The sequence below is a fragment of the Kryptolebias marmoratus genome, linkage group LG19 (genome assembly GCF_001649575.2).
Source record: "Kryptolebias marmoratus isolate JLee-2015 linkage group LG19, ASM164957v2, whole genome shotgun sequence".
NCBI lineage: Eukaryota > Metazoa > Chordata > Actinopteri > Cyprinodontiformes > Rivulidae > Kryptolebias > Kryptolebias marmoratus.
This window is the reverse complement of record NC_051448.1, coordinates 7,299,777-7,321,210: the sequence shown is the minus strand read 5'-3', so window position 1 is coordinate 7,321,210 and position 21,434 is coordinate 7,299,777. Positions and strand designations below refer to the sequence as shown.

Genomic DNA, 21,434 nt, shown 5'->3' with positions numbered 1-21,434 from the left:
GTATCGTGTTCATTAATTTTGCCTTTTTTGTTTTCAAAAAAGCAACATTGATTCTTAAAAGTGGTGAAACATCTGCTTTATTTACTCAGTGGTTTGAAACCAGTCCTGCCCACTGGTCATGCAGGATGGTGGCCTACAAGGACCAGGATTGGGCACCTCTGGTTTAGACCACAAAGACCTAACGGAACCTCTTAATAGACACCAGTTTTATTAATTTAACAATAAAGAACATGAAATGGTTTTAAGAAGAAACAAAGAGCCTGCTTGTGATTCTTCCAACCTAACTGGTTCCAACTTCCTGTTGTGGGAGCTAATCATTTAATCGCTATGCTTCCTTTAACCAGATTAGCTGCCTTTGTGGTGTTGTTTCCACCTCCAGACACCGATCCTTATATTTGATCAGTCTTTTCAGAAACTAAATGAGCAATGATGATTAACTTCTTGGTCCTAATGAGCCAAAATCTACTATTTGACCCTAAAGTGATATTCTCTTGAAGTACCGAGAGAGGTCAGTTTTATCTGTCAGGAGAATTATTGAAGATTGAGAAGGGGATGTCGAGCTAACCACTGCTTTGAACAAAGCTATAAAAAGAGAATTGTTTTGGCAGGTAAATCAGCACTAAACTGAAAAACTGTTCCTGCTTATTCTAATCGCTTGAATGGCTCTTACGCTTTCTAAACGGTGCAAAACGTTTTCAATAGTTGATCAAAATATATATTAATCTATTGTGCAACACAAACTGGGATGAGATGAATCAAAAGCCTAAGCACCGAGGTTTTACCCAGTTTCGAGTACAGTAAAAACTAGAAATGGCCCGTCGATACCATGTCCTGAAAACTCTGCCCACTCCGTTGCTTTATTGATCGGCGTGTCCCAAACACGCTGTTCCCATCGTGTCAGCAGTTGCCAATCAGTATTTTTTTTTTTTTCTTTCTCGGAAACAAAGGGGCAATTCTTTGTGCTCGTTTGAGCGGTGTGTCATATTTTCTTTCTGCTTCTGGCATCGGCTTATAAATAAAAACCTGCAGCCTCAGCTTATCACCTAATTGTTGTCAGTCTGCTGGTTAAAGAAAAAAATATATAGGACTTTGTTTCTGCCAGTCTAGATGTCGGGACCAGGGCTTTGTGGTAATAAATATGATATTTTATTAGGAAGAAGGATGAGATATACTGTGGATCATGCAGTAAAATGTCCCTTATGATGAATAAATATGGATGTTTAGATGCTTCACATAAAAGTGGGATTTCTCTTTTGTTTGTACTTTTTAAGTTAATTCCTCTGAGTTAGTTTAGCAAGAAACAGTTAATTATACGTTTGTTTTTGCATCCATGTTTTAGAAATAAGAGCAACCACGAATGCTTCTTTCCAAATTGTCCTCAGATCTCGTCTTTTGAGTGAATCCTGTTGTCCAACACGGATTTAAAGTGTCAGAAATGTTTCCTTATCATTTGGGTCCGTCTGTCTTAACTGTGTTGTTTCTGTAAACTGCAGCAAGTTGCACAGAAATGGCAGATTTAAGATCTGCGTTGTGGTATTTTAGATTTTCAGTTTTAAGTCATTCTGAGACCTTTTTGAGAACTAGAAGTGATTTTGTTTATCCATCCATTAACAGCCTGTTTGTTCACTCGCTCTGTCTGTTGTTCTGTCGTTCGATCCGACTCTCGACCTGTTGGTTGTTTGTTTGACTTGGTCGCTTCTTTGTTGATCGGTTCTTCATTCGGCAGTTTGTTTGTTCTCTCGGTCAGTTGTTTGTCAATTTGTTCTTTCTTTGGCTTTCCTTCCACCCAAAAGATTTCGATGACCATAATGTAAGACTGAAAAAGAAATCAGGTTGTCGTTCGTTCTTGGGGGGGGGAAAAATTAACGACTTCCAAACTGATCAGTTTTCTGCCACTGTAACAATGGCCTAGTTGTTGCAATAGTGCCATTTTATTTCTGTGAACACATAGTATGAATACTTGAGGCACAACAACAGAGTTCCACTTTAGTTCTTTACGGTTTCCACCAATTTTTGTACGGTCCGTGCGGTGCCAGCGTGTCAAAGAGTGCGAACGAGCTCCTTTGGGTTTATCAGAGACAGGCGAGGTTAGCGACGTGAAGGCGGACGGCGGTGTGCTGGTATCTAGACGTTAAAGCAGACGCAGGAATGCTGCAGGCCTTTTCGTCCGCTCCCTCTACACGCACAGCGCTGACCCCTCCTGACCAGATCCCCTGACATTTCACTTTTCGATGCGAAGCGCGCTCGGGTTTCAGAATCACTCACGGTAGGAAGTGGCGAGGTAATAAAACCCCGGCACTTTGTCTGCGACAGGCTGGGTTACTGCTTGGAGTAAACTCTCTATAAAGATAGAGCCAGATCTCTCGTATGTGCACAGGAGGTTTTCTTTAATGGGTTTTGTTTTGAATGCACTTTCAACAAGTAAAAAAATGGTTTGGACTTGATGAAACAACCTGTAACACATTCTTAAATAGATTTAACTAAAATAAAAGTCCCTCTGAGTCCTTAGTTTTACCAGAAATTCAGACATATGTGACTGATGACTGACTTTAATTAAAAGTTTAGTAAACAAACCTTTTCGTCTCAGTAGTACCTGTTGGTGTTGTGCTGGCTGCTGTTGGCTGATAACAGTGTTCAGTTTCTTGTTTTTGTCCTGATTTTTGGGGTTTGTTGGTCTGAAACGTCTCATCAATAAATCTGTATATGGGAGCTCTCTGTGCGAGGATCATCTTGTTTTTTCTTTATATATTTTTATGTACCCATTCCAATGGACTTGAACTAAGTGGTTTGTTTGTTTTGTCCTGATTTTGTTCCAAATATTTCATAGTTCATGCCATAAATACAACTGACTTTGACTTTTAGGGATACTGGTTTAATTTATCTACCACTCTCGTTTATCATAGAGAGGGTTGGAATAATAGTTTTTTCTTCTTTTAACTTACTGTTTCTTTGGACTATGCTGAACTGGTTTGTTAATAACTTTACAATTATAGCTGTTTTCTGGGCTGTAATTACTACTTCCTGTCTTTTGGAGCCAAACTCTACCTTCCTATCCAAGAAACTAAGAATCCTCAAGATGGTGGACGGCGTAAAAAGCTTTAACCTTTGTTAACATTGTTGGTAAAGTTGGCTTCACACCTGTTATCTGTTACCTGATTGGTTAAAGTGGTTCATTTTATCCAACCCTTTTTTTTTTGACACTGTAAACAAAACCAGAACAATATATTTCACTTCTGTATGTCGTTACTTCTTTCACATTAACTTGTTGCATTTTACCTGCATTTAAAACTACCTTTGACTTTTTCCTTTAACTATATTTTTATATTTTTAAGATCTGTGTACTGCACTCTTTCCATTCCTTAACTTTTACTGTCAAATTCAGAATTTTTATGTCTGCTAAGGTCCTTAAAAATTAAATGTATTCATTTTAAACCACAAAAATAAGGCCTAAATAGGACAATAGTTTCAATTGAAGATCCAAAATATTCTATTATGATAAATCCTGGTAAGAAGATGTACTTATTATTTATGTTTGCCTTATTGTGATAGTGACTAAAGTTTATAAAGTCTCTTATTTGTAAGAATGACTTGCTGCAAATGGGTTGTATTGAAAGAAAACCCTGGAGTTATTCTAACTTCTCTACATTTCTGATACAATGAATTAATTTTGTCATCGCGTTTTAGTTCATCTCCATTAAGATTTCACGTTCTTTCACCCTTCATTTTCACACGTGTAAAATTACACCTTGCTTTTAATTTTGAACTTGCACACCTGAATGTGACCTAAAGGACACATTCTTATTTACACCCTCACCGGCACACCCTACAGCCAAGAAAAGCCAATAAATACTGTTGGTTATTTGGAATGACAGTTTATATAAAACCAAACCATTCGTGTCACAAGGTGTAAAATCATCCCAACAGTGCTGTGCTTATTTTATTTTTTATTTGCATTTTTTAAAAATATCTCTGCTCTTACAATGTGAAGATATAATAAGTTTAGTTGGGCGTATGTAAATTGTGTGAACTCTGTCGCAGTCAGGGTAATGGTTCCAATTACATTTTAGAGGTTTACTACACGTTGAGACAAGGCGACGCTTATTATAGTAAAACCTCCCGAAGGCATTCCAGCACATTCATTTTTGAGTCTTGACAGACGGGTCGCCTGTTTGGTAGCTTTATAATTACGCCCAGGTCTTATAAAACTTATAAAACTGTATTTGGTTTACCTTTTCCAAAGTACCTTCACATTACATTTCCAGTTTGTAGCTTAAGCGACCGCGGTTGAGCTTTAAGCCTTATTTTGCCAGCATTAGTTTAATGTGCAGCCTAAACAAATGTGGAGACAAGAATCTAAAAACACACAGACACGTTGAAGAATCGTATCTAACCAGTTAAGCAGCTGTAGTTTGACTTTCTTTTTTTTCCTCCACATCGGCACATAAAAAAACAACAATATGTTTAGAGTCTGGAGTCTGAAATTATCCCTGACAGACAAAAATGAAGCCCAAAGCAGCGGAGTATAAGAACACTCAAAGAATATAAGAACACCTGCAGACGTGGAGACTCGAGGGCGTTTTCTGTCTCCTCCTACTGAAAGTTATTAGTTGGTTCTCTGGAATTTCCTGCCAAATGTGAGTTTTTCTTCAAGAAATACAAGAAAGTTTGCAAGAATAAGTTCTGGCTAAAGTGTTTTTTTTTATTTCTTGTGTATCTGTTATGTCAGAAAGTTAGAAAAAGGCTATTTAAATATTTTTCCATTCATGATAAATCCTAAATTATAGTGCTTTGAGAAGGTTCCAACCACAAACTTCAAAGTATTTTACTTGGATTTTATGCGGAAGTCCAACACAGACTACCGCATAAAAGCTGGAAGGAAAAAGGATGCGGGGCGTTTCGGTTTTTATACAAATAAAATTCTGAAAAAGGTGGCGTCGGCCTCGATTCAAACCTCTAACTAAACTCCAGTGCAAACAGCTGCGTTCAGATCTGATTAGTAAATAGTCCACCTGTGTTTTAATTTAATCTCAGTATAAATACTGAAGGAAGGGAAGGCCTCAGAGGCTTGTTACGGTGATTAAACGGCATCACGAAGACCAAGGAGCACGCCAGACGGGTCGTGGATAAAGTTGTTGAGAAGTTTAAAGCAGGGTTAGGTATTGGACTGCATCCTGAGCTCTAAAGCATCTCGGAGGTCTGTTCAGTCCATCATCTGGAAATGGGAAGCGTTTGGCTCAACGGCAGACCTGCTGAGATGGGTCCATTCACCTAAACTGTCAGGACAACATTAATCTGACCTGCAGGAATCTGACCCCCATGTTGACTCTGGAGGAGCTGCAGAGATCCAGACCTCAGGTGAGACAGTCTGTCCACAGGACAACTATTAGTGGTGCGCTCCACACACCTGGCCTTTATGGAAGAGGGGCGGGAAGGAAGCCATTGTTGACAGAAAACCATCAAGGAGGAGCAGGAGAGGCCGCTGCTCCGGTCAGATGAAACCAAAACTGAACTTTCTGGTTAAAAAGCAAAACTGTGTGGCGGAAATCTGATGCTGCATGTCACCTGGAGTCCAACGTCCCCACCCTGAAACATGTTGGTGGCAGCGTCATGGTGTGGGGAAGCTGCTCAGAGTTGATGGGAACAACCAAAGAAAACCAAAGACTTGAGACCGGGGGCGGAGGTTTCAGGTTTCAGCTTCCAGCAGAACGACGACCTGAACCATCCAGTCAGAGCTGCAGTGGAACGGGTCAGACCAAAGCATATTCACGAGTTGGAAAGGCCCAGTCAAAGCCCAGACCTGAACCCTACAAAGAATCGCTGCCAAGACCTAAAGGTTGCTGTTCACGTATGCCCTCCATGTAATCTGACTGAGCCGGAGCTGTTTTGCAAATATGAATTGGCGAAAACTTCAGTTCTTAGAGCTGCAAAGCTATTTAAAAAAAAACAAAACACCAGAAGACCCGCAGCTGTGGTCGTAGTGGAAGGTGTTTCTGTCGACTCAAAGAAGTTTGGCGTAGCAAAACATGGATACATGAGAGACGTTGAAGAGCCTAGCCAAAGAGTAGTCTTGTGAAACTTCCTGCCAGAAAATATTATTAGTATTCTTAGCTGAAATGGTCCTCGTTAGCGGAGCTTCCAGGGCAGCAATCAGCAGATACGTCTGTTGTTAAATGAGCAGAAAACTGTCAGAGAGGTGGGTGTTTGTTATGTAAACTGGTGTTATCATTAAGTGATTTTTAATAATAAGCCCACGTGAATTGTTTATTCCAGCCTGGTTCTTTTTTAGCATTTAGCTCCATTTCCAGCAGATTTAAAGGAGATTTTGTTTTGGGTGGGGGGGGGGGTCCTGAGGTCGATTGTGGAGTTTGATTCGTCTGCTTTTTAAAAATAAATCCCAGCATTCATCTCTCTGACCTGCATGCTCTCCACCTGTTTGTTTTGGTCTCTTTCCAGTTCTGTGAAATGTTGATTGGCACAAAAAAAAAGGCAGATGATACTCCCAGGAAGTCACGTTGATGAGACGTAAACGTGCGTGCATCAGTTGTACTTGTAACTGAATCGTCGGGCCTAGTTGTATAACTCTACATAACCGCAACTCAGATTTTTAAAAAAAAGGTATCAAGTGCCGCTGCTTCTGAGCACCAGTAATCAAAATGCAAATACGGGTCAAACACTTGACTTCAGCTATCAAACTGTCAGAGCACAAAAGTGCCTCAGCAGAATATTGCTAATAAAATGTTATGTTTTGTTCTTTTTTTTTGTTGCTGAATTATCTTTAAACTGGGTGCATCATGCGAATCTGTTCCTGCAGCAGTTTAAAAAAAAAGTACCGCAGAGAATTGAAAGTTTGTTTTGTCAGCAGAAACTCAAAGATGAAGGAAAATCGGTCTGAATGATGAAACGCAAAGCGCTAAAAATGCAAAATGACCGTTTGACTGCGAGCGATTTCACGCGCACACGCTTGTTTTCTGTTACAGCGACGGTGATCGCTTTCTTATCTGCATATTTGAGAAAAACCATCTGCTGCGTGGATGTTTTTTTTAATTAAAAGCAAAAAAAAGGGGGGTGGGGGGGGGTTCATTCAGAAACCCGCCACCCTGCGGTCCCTCGTCGAGAGATGAGAGGTTCAGCAACGCCGGACTGATTTTCGCTAATTAAAGCTTTCGCCCCAAAATGTTTTAGTTTTTCTCATTTTGCTTTCCCCGAGGTGTAAAATTACGACCCAAATTACAGCTTTGTGCCTAATTGGCTGCAAATTTGAGGACTTCTGATGCATCGGTGTAGAGCTGAAAAGCTTTAGCTGAGAGAGACTAGCTTTAAGTTCGTCATTTTTGCTTATTTTTTTTAATTATTATCCTGATTAATTGTGCCTGTAGATGCTGAAGTCGTGAAAACTCTGGATGTTTCTGATGGTGAAAGCAGCTGTGTTGCAGTTTGTTGCTGTTTTTGGGGAACCTACAGGAAGTGACAGAACAGTTTACAATGATGCAAGCAGAAGTGATGATGCAGCTGGGGGCAAAAAATAAATTAGGCTGGTGTTAGCTAGCAGAAATAATGTGTGAGTAACTTCTACAGGAAGAGTTAGACGACGTTTCCGGATTAAAGCAGGTTGGCAGAGATGATTCGGATGATTTCTTCGCAACAGAGGCTTGCTCAGTATCTGCTGAAGTCCACAGATTAACACGAGTCATGTTTCAGTTCGCTGCATGGTTGCTGTCTTTGTGAAATCTATTTTTTTCACGCTGAGGTTTTGTCTCTCACAAGAACAGCTGTAAATAACAGCAAGGTGTGTATTTAGACTAAATAACCCATGCAGACTTCATGCAACACAGGGTGACATGTTGAAAACACTCCTCAGGTCTGAATGGATTTAAGTGTTGATGTGTAATTATTCTGGAATCAAGTCACACTTCGATCATTTAAGGATGACCAGATGGGACTGGTATTTGGTGCGATTTATCTCTGTCACCAGATTATTTCATGAACCGTGTGGTTTTAATGTAACCTTCAGGTAACAATCAGTGGATCCACATTTACAACAGATGTATTTAAAAAGCTTTGACCCAACCAGCTACAACCCACACTATAAAGTATGCCAGGCCTGTGATTATAACCCCACAGGCTTTAAGGTTCATTCGATGATCTCAGTTAACTCCTGGTCCTTCAAGAACCTCCAGAAACATCAAGAATTCAAGACGTTTCCTCTCTCAATAGTTGTGTAATTAGGAGCTCTGTGGTTCTGCTTACGGCACCTTTTTACGGAGTATTTAACTTGTTCAAACCATCGCTCCCCTCAGAGCAGTCTTTGAAATGAAATGCGCAACAAATCTGTGGATTTATGCAAAACTGTTTGCTGCACAAACATCTTGACCCATTTATTTATGCTTTATGATCATTGAGAAAGATCGTTTTGTGTTCAAAAGCAAAAAGATCTTATTATTTTTAATTGTTTTGTTTTTCTTCTTTAGTGATCTGGGTGGTTCAGCATCTTAATGTCCCCCCTCCTCCTCTTCCTCCTCCTTCGTTCTCCTCAGTGTTGTGGTTTTAGAGCTGAGATCACGTTTCCTGTTTTGTCATCACATCTTTCTTACCCAGTCTATATTTCTGAGAATCAGTCAGACTTGACCTCTTTTTTTTTTTTTTTTTTTTTTTTTTTATTCGAGTGTAAGAAACGAAATGCAGCTCATATAAAATGGATTGATCTGTTTTTGCAAACCGAGCCAGCTGCCTTCAGTTCTCAGCCCAGATAACGCTGCTAATGGCTAATTATTTCATTGGTTAGCTTTGTTCAAAAACACTTTATGCAAACAGATGATTAAAATATGTCTCACCTAATGAAGCATCAAAATGTGCCTTTTTCAGCTGAAGATATTTGTCTCAAGGACAAATATTCCTATAATATTCAATTAATAACATCGTCATTTATTCCTTTTGGATGAGGTTGCTCCAGTCATTTTTATGCCTTTTTGTACTAAAAATCGAAACCCTGACCCGACTGCGTTCAGATGTTTCTCCTCCTTTTTAAGAAGCCTTTCACGCCTCTGATTTCTTTACTGGCCGTCTTGCGTTCGTTCTTCTTCGTCCTTTTCGGCTGCTCCCTTCATCTGCCCCCTATCTCACCCGATCTCCTGCCTCCTCTTCTGTCACAACAACCATCTTCATCTCCTCCTTCGCTACTTTCATGACTCTTCTCTGAGGTCCTCATCATCATCATCATCTCCTCGGTCTTCTCCCCACACTTCCAAACCGTTGTGGTTTGTATCTTTAATGAACTTGTATGTAGGACGCTTGTATTTAAGATGCTACAAGATATATTTAAAAATAAATATAGGGCGTCTCTCCACTTCACTTTCTTCCATGTAATGGACTCAAGTTAAATTCAGAATTATTTTATAATATTTTTACTAACATAAAAGACCCTGAATCCATTTTTAATATACATCTTTTTAGGTACAGCGATGTTTACATAGCTGTGGCTTCTAAACTTTTGGATGAGTTTTTTATTTTATTTTGCAGAAATCAGTATTTTTATCCAGAACCAGTTTCTATAAATAATCTCCTGCTTGTTTTCTCTGGCTCATATTCACTTGTTAATCTCGGCAGCGTGTTGAGATATAAATATGTTACTTTGCGTCTCTGTAGTTTGAATGCATTTTGTTTTTATTCCAAAAAAAATAAGCGAGGTAGGAATAGTGAAACCAGTGCCATTAATTTCCTCTCCGACGAGTCGTTTGGACCCAGTAGTTCATCTGTAAAATACCAAAGATCAAAAGAGCCTTTATGAAATGTTTACAAACTGAGCAGACTGTAAGGTGTAATTATATTGAGCTTATATTGTGATTATGTTGGGCTTAATCGGTCTCCTTCCAACCCCGAGCCACTTTTAGCCTCCCGTCCATGCGTGGTTATTAAATTGCATGTTATTGCATCTTGATAGTAGGATAAGTGATTCCTGAAACTCTGCTCAGGAGACGTGGGAGTCCTCCTTGAAAATTAGCATCAGTTCATGTTGCTTTGAAAGAAAATCCACATGCATTTAAAAAAAAAAAATTATTTTAGGCGGTTTGAATTGTTCCAAATATCTGTTCGGTGTCTCTTCCTTCTCATTTATCGGTCCTCGGTTCCGCGTGGAAATATTTTCCTTTCCTCGCCGAGCACCCCTGAGGAATTTGCGCACTAATGCATCTTCTATGCGAAAGACGAAAATAGCCTCACGTCGGGGAAAGCTTCTGCATGTCGGAGACTTATCTAAAAGGCCCACCTCTCTTTTCTCTCCGGGGGATAAAAACAAACCCCCCGCGGAAGGATTTTTTATTTTTTTATTTCACACGAATAACTAAGAGAGCTCGCTGAAACTATTTAAAATATATGGGGGGGAATGAAAGGCGAGGTGGGATTCCTCCTCCCAAGCATGAGATGTGATAAATGCATTGAGGATCATGCATTGTATAACAAAATCTTCTTTTTTTTTTTTTTTTTAACCTATATATGAAGACGTGTGTAAAAAGGAACAATTGAGGACTCGGGATGTTAGGTTTCCAGGCAACCAGCAAGGATTTCATGTTTTTTATACTTCTGTTTTTGTACATATTGAATAAATTAGATTTAATATGATAATGAGGGGCTTTGAAGAAGCTGTTTGGCTCGTTTTTCTTACCTTCGGAGCCTGCGTGTTTATCATTCATTCAGGAGAGCCTCCCGGTCTTAGACTCGTGTGAATTTGACCAACCTTTTAGAAAATGTCTAAACCGCTCCCCTTAAATGTGCCCTCAGGCGACTTGTATTTCCTCCAAAAGCCAGCAGAACGTCGAAGGCCCGAAGTGTCGGCGCGCCACCCCACACACGTCCGCCACGTACCACTTCCAGGGATGAAAAGTGAGCCATCCTTGTGTGGCGTTAACGTGGCCGCGGGGGCGTCGCGGCGCTTTCATCCTCCTCGTTCCAGTTTGGTATTCGGCGTGCCCTTTCAGCCCGGAATCCACCGAGATGCGATACTTTGGGAAAACTGGCGTTAGGGCAGAGTAAGCGCGCTAACGAGTCGGCTCGCTACGGTTGTGCCTCACGTATCGAGTTCGCTCCAGACAACAGCCGCCGTCTGACCTCGCAGGTTCAGTTGCAGAAGCACTTTGTCAGCTGTCGACGCCGCTGGAACATTTTCCTCTACGTGTGAAATTCATTGTGAGGCTTTTTTTCTTCATTTTTTGGGGCTGTGCCCGACTGTGAGATCTTCCCGTGCCTCATCATTTCATGCAGAAACGACTCTTCTCTTGCGTAACATCGCTCAATTGTAAACAAACAAACAATAAACAGCAACTCTGCAGCAGAACTCTTCTCTCCTTAAAGCTGTAAACAGCTGTAGTCTGTGGAAGCACAACAAAAGATCAAATAACTGGGTTTTCTATAAAATATAAAAAATCTGGAAACTACGGTTCTCTTTATTGGAACTATGCTGTGGTTCTGCGTAATAAAGCTGCACGTTTCGACCTGCCAGCAGGTGACTTGGATGTTAATTTACTATCATATTAAGTAGTAAATGTTTGGGAGATTAGCTTAAAATTAAGACTCAGTTGTTCATTTGACAACAAAAACTTAATTTGTGTCGATATTTTCGTAGTTTACCTTATGTCCTTTGCAGTTTTTAAAGAAAGTAATGCACATAAATGCCTAATAAACCCATATTTGTTGATATCCTTATCCCCTCTTCCTTTGTGTTGCATTTCCTGCTTGGACGCTTTTTTTAAAAACTCCCTTCAAAGCATGTTTATGTTCACGGGTCTCTGTGCGATCAAATAAAATTGTATAGTTTTCCTCCACTGACAAAAAGACACTTATTTTGTCTGAGTGAAAAAGTGGTATAAGACCAGGGTCCCTGTTTGTCAGTTTTTATATTGATATAGTGATTCATAAGATATTTAAAAGCTTCTCTTTGGGTTCACTTTTCGTTTCGGCTCCGTTTGTTCTGGAGTTGCTGCTCTGCTGCTTTTTCTATCTTGTTAGTACAGGAAGTGACTTAGCAGGAAGGCAAACCTTTAGAAGTAAAAGTATTTAAGTTTGCCTTGGGAAGTCCTTTGTATACCGGTTATTTTGCATAAGAATAATATTCACTTGGTGGAGATAAGTGTGATTTACTTAAAGCTACTCGACGCAAACTTTGAAATCAAACCACAAAAAAAGTCATCCTGAGCTGGAATCAAATGGTACACTTTGAGGAGTTTACTCCAGTAGTTTTCCAGATGTAGTGATACGCAGTTCTGGATGTGGGTCCTCAAACCGACCCACGATGGGCTGGTCGTAGTCTGTGTAGGTAAACAAATATGGCCGAGTAGGACAAGCGTAGAGTCTCGGAGAAAAGGGAAACGTAGAGTAAGACAGTGGTGTCCAATCCTGGTCCTGCAGGGCCGCCGTCCTGCATGTTTTAGTTGTTTCAAGTCCTGCAGACGCCTGTTAATCACTCAGTCATTCAAAGCAGAGAAACACCTGAAACATGCAGGATCGTGGACCTCCAGGACCAGGACTGTACACAGCTGGAGTGGGACAGTTGTCAGAAGTTAACATGGGGGATCAAAAAGGTCGTTGGAGCTCCATAAAGACGGAGCTCGGCATTCAAATGCACACGGCTTTTGCAAAACTTCTGCGAGGCCGGTAAGTTCAGGGTTTCACCCCAACTTATCTTTTATCTTTACTCAGCAAACCTGAGCTTAAATATGTACAAAAACATCAAAACCGCCTGACGTCTCAATCCCGAACGGACGTTGATGTCGTTGACCTAATTTCAGTCACTTCGGCTGTTTCCGTAGGTAAACAACCACATGTGGTTGTTGACAGCTTGTCACAAATTTTGCTTTCAGATTTTATTTGTTTAAGGGGACTTGAACCATCGATATGAGAATTATTGTCATTCTTTCTTTGATCGATCTTTATGACGGAGTACATTTTAAGGCGTTAATGTCATAGTTTCATGTGTCTGTTGTTGCAAACAATTTAGAAAACCGTTTTTCTGTGTCATAAATCTAAGACAGTTTTGTTATAAGTTCTTCAATTTGAGGCCGAAATCAGTTCCTGTTGTAGGTGGTTGTAAATTGTTGTTCATTTCATTCAACACCAAAGTGGATTTTAGGCGTTATTTTAATGCAGATTTTTACTCTTTTAGCAGCACTGGCTGTCGTAGAGGGCGTGTGTTGTTGTTGTTGTTGTCGTTGTTGATCAAACCCACACACTTGCAGTAAGGCTGTAGCACTGAACCCTGCATCATTGTGCAGTTTGTCGACTGCCAGATGCTGTTTATATCCAAGCTCAGGTTGAGTTCGACGAGCCTAAAAACCCCCCGAACGCTCTCACCGCCGAATTCATGAAAAGGCTTTGCAATCAGAGCTGAGAACGACTGGGTCCCCTTTGTGTGGCATGCCTCTTCATCAAGCATTATTATTATGCAATAAATCACATAATTATGGGTTGTTTTGTTGTGCTGGTGTTTCATTGCACCTTTTTAACCAGATTAAGTTGAATACCAACAACAAAAATCAGCCCAAAGGCGTAATTAAAATATTTGTCTCACTTGTCACCTTACTCTGTAGTGGAATAAATCCGGATTTTTAGCGTATAACAATCAGAGAATGACTTCTTCTTTTGTTTTTTGTTCCAGATGCTCCCTCCACAGATCAGCAGGAACTGTTCACTCAGAAACTCCAACAGTGCTGCACGCTCTTCGACTTTATAGACTCTGTGGCGGACCTGAAGAGCAAGGAGGTGAAGAGGGCGACGCTTAACGAGCTGGTGGACTACGTCTCCACGAACAGAGGGGTGCTGGTAGAGCCTGCGTACCCTGAGATCATCAACATGGTGAGGGCCGGCTCCTCTCTGGGGCGCTGGTTTGCCCAAACTTCTTTCGTTTTTTGGAAATAAACGCAGAGCAACAAGTGCAAGTTTCATGTTATCACGAGGGATGAATTACATGAACTCAAAAACAGCTTCTCTGCGTGTTTTTAGATTTAAAAAAGCATTTATTGTCTGCAGGATGTTAGCAGCCGTGTGCAAAACTGCTTCCATTTTGAGCCACATTGTGAAGTTTGGAATAATTTTAAAATATTTGTCTCCATTCTGATCTTCATCTTTTCTGCTCTGCTGAGAAGAGCCCATGAATGAGCGAACCGTTTCTGCTGCGTTTGCACCTCTCGTTCACATGGAAATGATATTTTTAAGTGATTTAAAAGCAGATTTTTCCAACAGTTTCAAAGTAGACTTTCTTGTTTTAAAGAAGCAGTTATTATTGTATTTGTCCGTACGTAAGAAATGGATATTTTGGGTAAATAATGACATCGCAGCCAACTTTGTGCATGCCCACTGTTGCTTTATGTATTTAGCATGAAACAGCAACAATGGCGTCAAATTTAACATTCTTCTACGCCTGGCTTGCTTTATCCTGAATCCTTTTATTGCAAGTTTGTGGAAATAATGAACATTAGGTTGAGGATTGTTTTCGAAAAACCACAACTTTATCGCCACCGGCTGGCCGAGCGTGGGTAATTCATCATTATTTGGGAGTTTCTGCAGTCTCACCTGGATGGAGTTGGTTTTGTTGCCATTTCTAGCTTTTGTTGGAAGTTCAAACATTTCCTTTTTTTAATTTTTTTTTTAAATGATCACAGTTAAAGTGCATCCAGTTTGTACCAAACACATTTGTTACACCTTGTAAATTCAACTTACAAGGTGAATTGAATTATCTGTGGGGATTTAAAAGCATGTTTGATGAGCAGAAAGCAATGAAGTGCTTTAATTTTTTTAAATTAAATGTGTGTGTATACAGATCAGACCGTTGAATGCTGCACACTGGGTTCTGAAATTAGTCTATTGATCGCGCAGGAGTCATGTTACGCAACAGGATGTTTGACAACTCATCCCGCACCCTCCAGAGTATCTTTGGCCAATATGTTGCAGATATGTGCTCATAGCTGGTGCCCTGAGTTGCTGTTTGTCCTCCCACAGTACAATAATGACTCATGTGCAGCTTTCAGGAGACGGCAGTCAGTGCTGCAGTGATTCACTCCACGCCGGAGATTATCATGCTGGATACAACTGAGCACATCCTCAGCTGAGTCAAGGAGTCTACAGATTACTAATGGATTGTAGGCAGTAATTCATGTCATGCTTTGCAACTATTGATTTAGGGTTCAATTCGAAGCACCTGACATTTCTCACAAGCAAAAATTAGGAAGGACTTTGTAGCACCAAAACGCTGTGGGTAAAAAAAAGAAGAATCTTTTCTGTTTACATTGTTTTAAATCCCATTCCTTGATTTTCAGAGCTTCTGTTGTTGTCCGTTTGAACACTTTCTGATTAAAAGCCGTCATTGTTTTGCAGATGTTGACTACAGGGTGGAGAAACATGAAACTGTTGGGGTAAAAAATTGAAATTAATGCCGATTGAGTCGACCAAAACAAATCTGATGTTGGAATTTAAACACCAGATGCTGTGATGTTTAAACACGTGAGGCTGTGCTGCTTTTTTCACATCTAGTGTTTCATTAGCTTGTTTTCTATTATATTAATTAGGATATATTATCTTATGAAACAGTGTTGATTAGAACAAATAAGATGGAAAAAACGTGCTAGTTTTTGTTATTTTGTAACTTGTCAACCTTTGTGAACACATTATTTTGCACGCCGTGCTGCATAGTTTGGATGTTTATAGCTTCATCTTACTTGGTTTAACCTGATGGGTCATTAACAGACTTCTGTAGGTCCTGATGGAAAGCTGTTGTAGTAATTTATTCCTCAGGCCTCGTTCATACCTGACACTATACATCTGTCTTTGGGTGAGTCGACTGCAAGTGGACAGCTCTGAGAGCGTTCACACCTGTCAGTTTAATGTCCGTTACCTGCTCTTCATTCAGATTCACACAACCAAGTCTGTTAGATCTGCTGATCTTTCTATGAAAATGATGCACTCAGACATCTGAGCTGTATATTTTAACTTTAACACGGGTCTGAGCCAATTTAGTCACCTTTTTTAGTTATCTTTTAAAGCTGAATTACGTAACAGATGTTAATTAGTGACGTATCAGAGCAAAGACTCGACCGCTCAGCTTCATTGGGAACTTACCATCAGTTCTGTGTTTAATCAGATGAATATAATGCAACATAACGCTGTTCAGATTGTTTTACTGTGGCATTATATCTTACAGGGACCACAGCAGACCCAATCTGCTCTAAAACAATCAGAGCAAACAAAGTAAAGAGAAACTGCAGAATTAAAGTTCAGAATTCTGCAATCCATTAACAAAATCCTGATAAAACAGACCATTTTATTTAAAAGGACTCCGATAAACAGTTTCTTAAAACTTTTAACCGAGAGGGGAAAACCATAATTTTCAGAATATTCCTGTTTAATTAATTTTATTCAGGTTTTAGGAACATCTAAATCGAAGAGTAGGATGATTTACTTCAGCCTCTTAATGGTAAATAAAGACGAATGGATGTTTTTTTTCCAAAAACCTGCGCAAACATGAGCTGAGAGGAAGTTGTAGCCAGGAAGATGCAGAAATAAAAATGTGGAAAGAATTTTAAAAATTCTAATTCAGGTACACTGATGACTAATTCTTAATCACATCTAATTAAAGAACTTTAACGACTGCAGTTTTCTAAATTACTACAGGAGCTCCAGATTAATCTGTGAAAGTCACCAGCAGGTTAGCAGGTTTGTTCCCGGGTATAATGTAAGACGCAGAACTCCTGCTGGTTTCACAGCGCGTCCCTCCTTTTCAAGCTAATTTCCGTGGCGGTCATGACAGATGAAAAGAACCCGAGCTCCAGAGAAAAGGCCCGGCTCGGAGTCGTGTATCTGCACCACAGACGGCTCCTGAACGAGGTTAGACAAATAGCAGCTACACTGTCAGAAAGCAGGGTTAATAATGGCTCTCCGGGATCCTCTTCGCTTGGCATCACACGACGGCGAAGAGAGAAAGTGCTGCAGCACAGAGAGCGCCGCTTCCATGCATTTGTCTGGCACAAATGGCAGCAATAAAATGGCTCTTACGGCTTTAATAATACAGCAAAATTAACAAAAGTCAATAGCAGCTTGTAGAGGAACTCTTACATCAAGCAGATTTGATTAAATTCTTGAATCTATAGCAAGGATTGGTGTGGAAAACTGCAAAATAGCAGACACGGATTGAGTTTATTTTCTGTCATTTTCAACCTTTCCTTTCCTTTCGACCTTGATTCCCGCACTTCGTTGCAGCTCCCTCTCTAACTTGTTGCTAGGTGTTGGTTGCCATCACTCCTAAACAGACAAAGCATCAGATTCTCATCATCGGCGAACCTACACCATTTTCACCTTCAGCTCTGACACTTAAGAACAGCCTGTTCTAAATCCTCCTACATCCTTTTCAAACACAAAATAACTCTTTCCTTTTTCCCTCTTATGAAAATATCTCGCACGCCTCTCATGTTTGCCATCCTCCCACGATGTTTTCTCTTGTTACGTCCAACTTTGAGTTATTTTTCAAATCCTGCGAAGTGACTGGGGGAATTAAATAACTGCTTCTGAAGGTCGTGCGATGATTTATCCAACCTTCTGGGCGTTGTAGATGTCGTTTCTGCTGCGTTTCATTTAACAAATGACAGTCAGTCGTTGCAGACAGTATCGGGTCTTTAATGCAGTCAAAGTTTTCTGCTCGTCTAAACTTGGCACAAAAAGCAAGGAAGTTTGTGTTGACTATTTCTTTGTTGTAGCAATGCTGCTTGGCAGTAAATTTTATGCTGTTGGAAAGCCTTTTTTCCCCTTAAATGGTGCCACATTTGTAAGGAAAATGCATTTGTGGGTTGAGCAGCAGAGCCGAGTATGTGGATTTAAAAACTTGCCAGATCTTCTCTGCCAATGCCAAACGACGTACTCTGCTTGTTTGGTGTCGTTTAATGGATTGGATGATCGAAGTCTGAAGAAACAAGACGTACTGGCAGTTTACCGATTGAATCCTTTAACGAACAGGGGCGTCAGTAGCATGTGGAAGAACCACACACAGCCACACACCTTCTCTTCAGGCTGCTCACCAGCTTGGTCACACACTGTTGGTAACTCTGGAACGAACAAGCTGAACCCAAAGGTGTTCAATGGGGTTAAAGTCAGAACTAGATGGGTATAAGAAGCATTTTTACATCAAATAATTCCTTTGATTTTGTTCTACGTTTGGATGTCTTATGCTAAACTATTCACTTGGAGACCAAGCTTGTGATGTAAATAACCTAAGTTTAGTTTAGCCATTGACGAAGCTCCCCCCAGAAATAGGAAAACTTTTAAATATACAGAAAACAATCACATTTTGAGAATCTGATTTCAATTGTTACTCTGATTTTAGAATAATAAGTTCCTCTTAAAGAGCTACGCCCGGTTACACAAGCGTGACAGTGCTGGACCTTCTGCTCTACGTCGCTGCTGCCTGAAATCTCACATTTGCAGCGAAGGAAATTACAAACTACTGACGCACGGGCCGACAAAAACAGGCATTCAGGGCACCTCATTGAAATTACAGCAAGTTTCATGAATGACTGAACCTTAGATTTACTCGTTAAACTACATTTGCTGCCTTATTTGCACAGATGCATTGAACTAAAACATCTAACTCTACAAAATAAATATGTTAGTTTAATGTCTCAGGTACTGAGTTTGTGGTGCAGTTATTGTTAAATCTGTGGCTTCACTGCATCTTTTCCACAAAGTTCCCATTCAAGCAATCAGCCTGAAACTCATCAGATGTAATTGTGCCAAATGAGCACTGCAGGGAGTCAACAGGTTGTGTTTAAGAAGACAAAAACCAAAGATGCTGCCAGATGGTGTTTTCATCAGCTAAGAAACAGCTGCGATGCTGAGCCGGACTCCTGCGAAGTCGAAGGAAGGCGGCAAGCAGTAAAATGACATCTCCGTGCAGCTAACAGCAGTTAGCCGAGGGGCTAATCTGTCCTTGAAGAGGCGGCTTTTTATTATTCTGTTCAAACTGCAGCAGCTCATTGTCAAAGCAACACGAGCGATTATTATTGACCTCTAAAGTCCAGCACAAGCTGGAGCAGAAGAACATTTCCTCCTCGAATTCGGCGTTTGTTCTATTTTCAGAACACATTTGGTCATTTTAATTGGGCTCCTTGAAGAGTCTGGGCCACGAATGAAGTGGCCTATCGAGCGCGAGTTCGCAAACTCCCCGTGCGTATTGTGATGCGGCCAAGAAACGAAAGCAGCTGTGCTTTGAAACAGATGTCGGGAGGCTTGGCAGGGAGCTTCCCACTAGCCGTTTTCACACAGTCCTTACAAGGCAGGACTGATGTGACTTTCACGGAGCATCGGAGTCCTTCAGTTTAGTTTATTGAACAGGGACTGTGTACAAAAACATCCCACTCCTGAGAGAAACATGCAGTGTGTCAGATTTAGTCACTCGCCTGTTTCCATCTGCAGTATCTGAGACAAAATACATATAAACAACCAAATCAAGACAACAGATTTATGGCAGGAAATACGTAGTGCTTTATACCATTAGGTCCTTTTTACGAGCTACTTTAACACATTTGATTATTGTCAGCAGTGTGCATGAACCAGCTTTTAATGATGCCAGAATGTGCAGAACTTTTGCTCAAACTGCAAGCTTTATTTTTATTTTATTCGCAGGGAATTTCAGCGTGTCAGAATTTGGGTTGCTGTTGAGGTTTTAAAATCCCTTTGCCGCCTTCCTCTCCCATTAGTGTCAGCTGGATTTTTCCAGCTGCCAATAGTTAATTTGATGTTGCCTTTATCACTTCAGCGTCCGGCTGTGCATCCAATTACATAATACTGTCTTTTCCAGCTCCCTGCTGCTGTGTGTGTGTGTGTGTGTGTGTGTGTGGTTGTCACTCTCAAATTTACCCTGGCTAAAAATAACAAAAAGAGGATAGAGGTGGCAGTGACCTGTCTGCAGTGATTGTCTCTGGTGCAGAATTTTAATAAGGTGTTGTGACAGATGCTGAATCGGTCATGGTTTACCAAGTAGTTTTCTGTTTCTATAGCAGCAACAAATGGCCCCGAAATGCTCAGGAAATAAGTTGCCGTCCTCTCCGCCTACCAGGCTGACGTGTTTGTTTGTTTTCGGGTTTCTTCGCAGCCTCGGATGTGGATTATTTGTCACAAAAGTGATTCAGCTGCTTCAGGTGTCAGACATGGAGGCAAACTAGAGAAATGGCTTTTTTTTTTAAATGTGAAAATAAGGCTGCGTGCTAAATAACTTTGCTGCAATTTGCTGGAGAAGCTAAAAACCTGATTTGTTGAAGTGGGATTAAACAGAACAAGAGGCTAAAATGAGCACAGCACAAGCTAAAAGCAGCAGAACACGAGCTAAAAACTAAAGGTAGCAGAACGGTATGAGCTGAAAGCAGCAACGTAGAAACTAAAAGCAGTAGCTAGGAGCTAAAAGGTGCAGAAGATGCTCAAGCTAAAATTAAAACAGAAGCTAAAATGACTGCAGCACAAGCTAAAAGCAGCAGAACACAAGCTAAATACTAAAAATATTAGAACGGTATGAGCTAAAACTTCAGAAACTAATAGCTAAAAGCAGTAGAGCCACAGCTTGAAGCTAAAAGGTGCAAAGCAGAAGCTATAATTAGCAAACAGATGCTAAAACTGCAAAACGGCTCAAATGAGCAAAACAGAAATGTGCCGAACGGTAGCTAAAAGAAGCAGAGCAGTAGCTAGGAGCTAAAAGGTGCAGAAGATGCTCAAGCTAAAATTAGCAAAGCATAAGCTAAAATGACTGCAGCACAAGCTAAAAGCAGCAGAACACGAGCTAAATACTAAAAATATTAGAACGATATGAGCTAAAACTTCAGAAACTAATAGCTAAAAGCAGTAGAGCCACAGCTTGAAGCTAAAAGGTGCAAAGCAGTAGCTATAATTAGCAAACAGATACTAAAACTGCAAAACGGCTCAAATTAGCAAAACAGAAATGTGCCGAACGGTAGCTAAAAGAAGCAAAGCAGTAGCTAAAGTAAAAGTAGAATAAGGAGACAAAAACGGAGTCTGAAGCAGATAAAAAAGTGTTTTTTGCAAAAACTGAAGAGAGCTATGTATTTTCTATGTTTTAAATATAGTTGAATCATTTGAAAAATATTAAAGTTCCAAAAATCAAAGGGTCACAACACCCTGTTCCACATCAGGCTGAACATTTTCATACATGAATGGTTTAAATAACAAAGCATGCGGAAGTAGGATGATCGCAAAAACATAAGGGAGAAACTATAAATAGGAAAAACTATAGTCTGAGCGCTGACTCGGCGTTCCCACAATCAGCTGTAACCGTTCAGTCAGTGGTGTCCGATCCTGGTCCCTGAGGGCCGACGTCCTGCATGTTTTAGGTCAGTGTTTCTCAACCTTTTTTGGGCCAGCGCCCCCCTATCCATTATCAAGGCCTCTTACCGCCCCCC

General features: G+C 40.5%; 1 protein-coding gene across 2 annotated transcripts in view; it reads left to right on the top strand.

The window, feature by feature from the left end:
• The window catches only part of ppp2r5a (protein phosphatase 2, regulatory subunit B', alpha isoform), a 42,130-nt gene that overhangs the window by 6,428 nt on the left and 14,268 nt on the right, over positions 1–21,434 (top strand). For both annotated transcript variants that reach the window (XM_017411923.3, XM_037981401.1), the window contains exon 2: positions 13,643–13,839. In XM_017411923.3, coding sequence (XP_017267412.1) covers positions 13,643–13,839 — 197 coding nt within the window. The remainder of the gene's footprint in view (positions 1–13,642; positions 13,840–21,434) is intronic.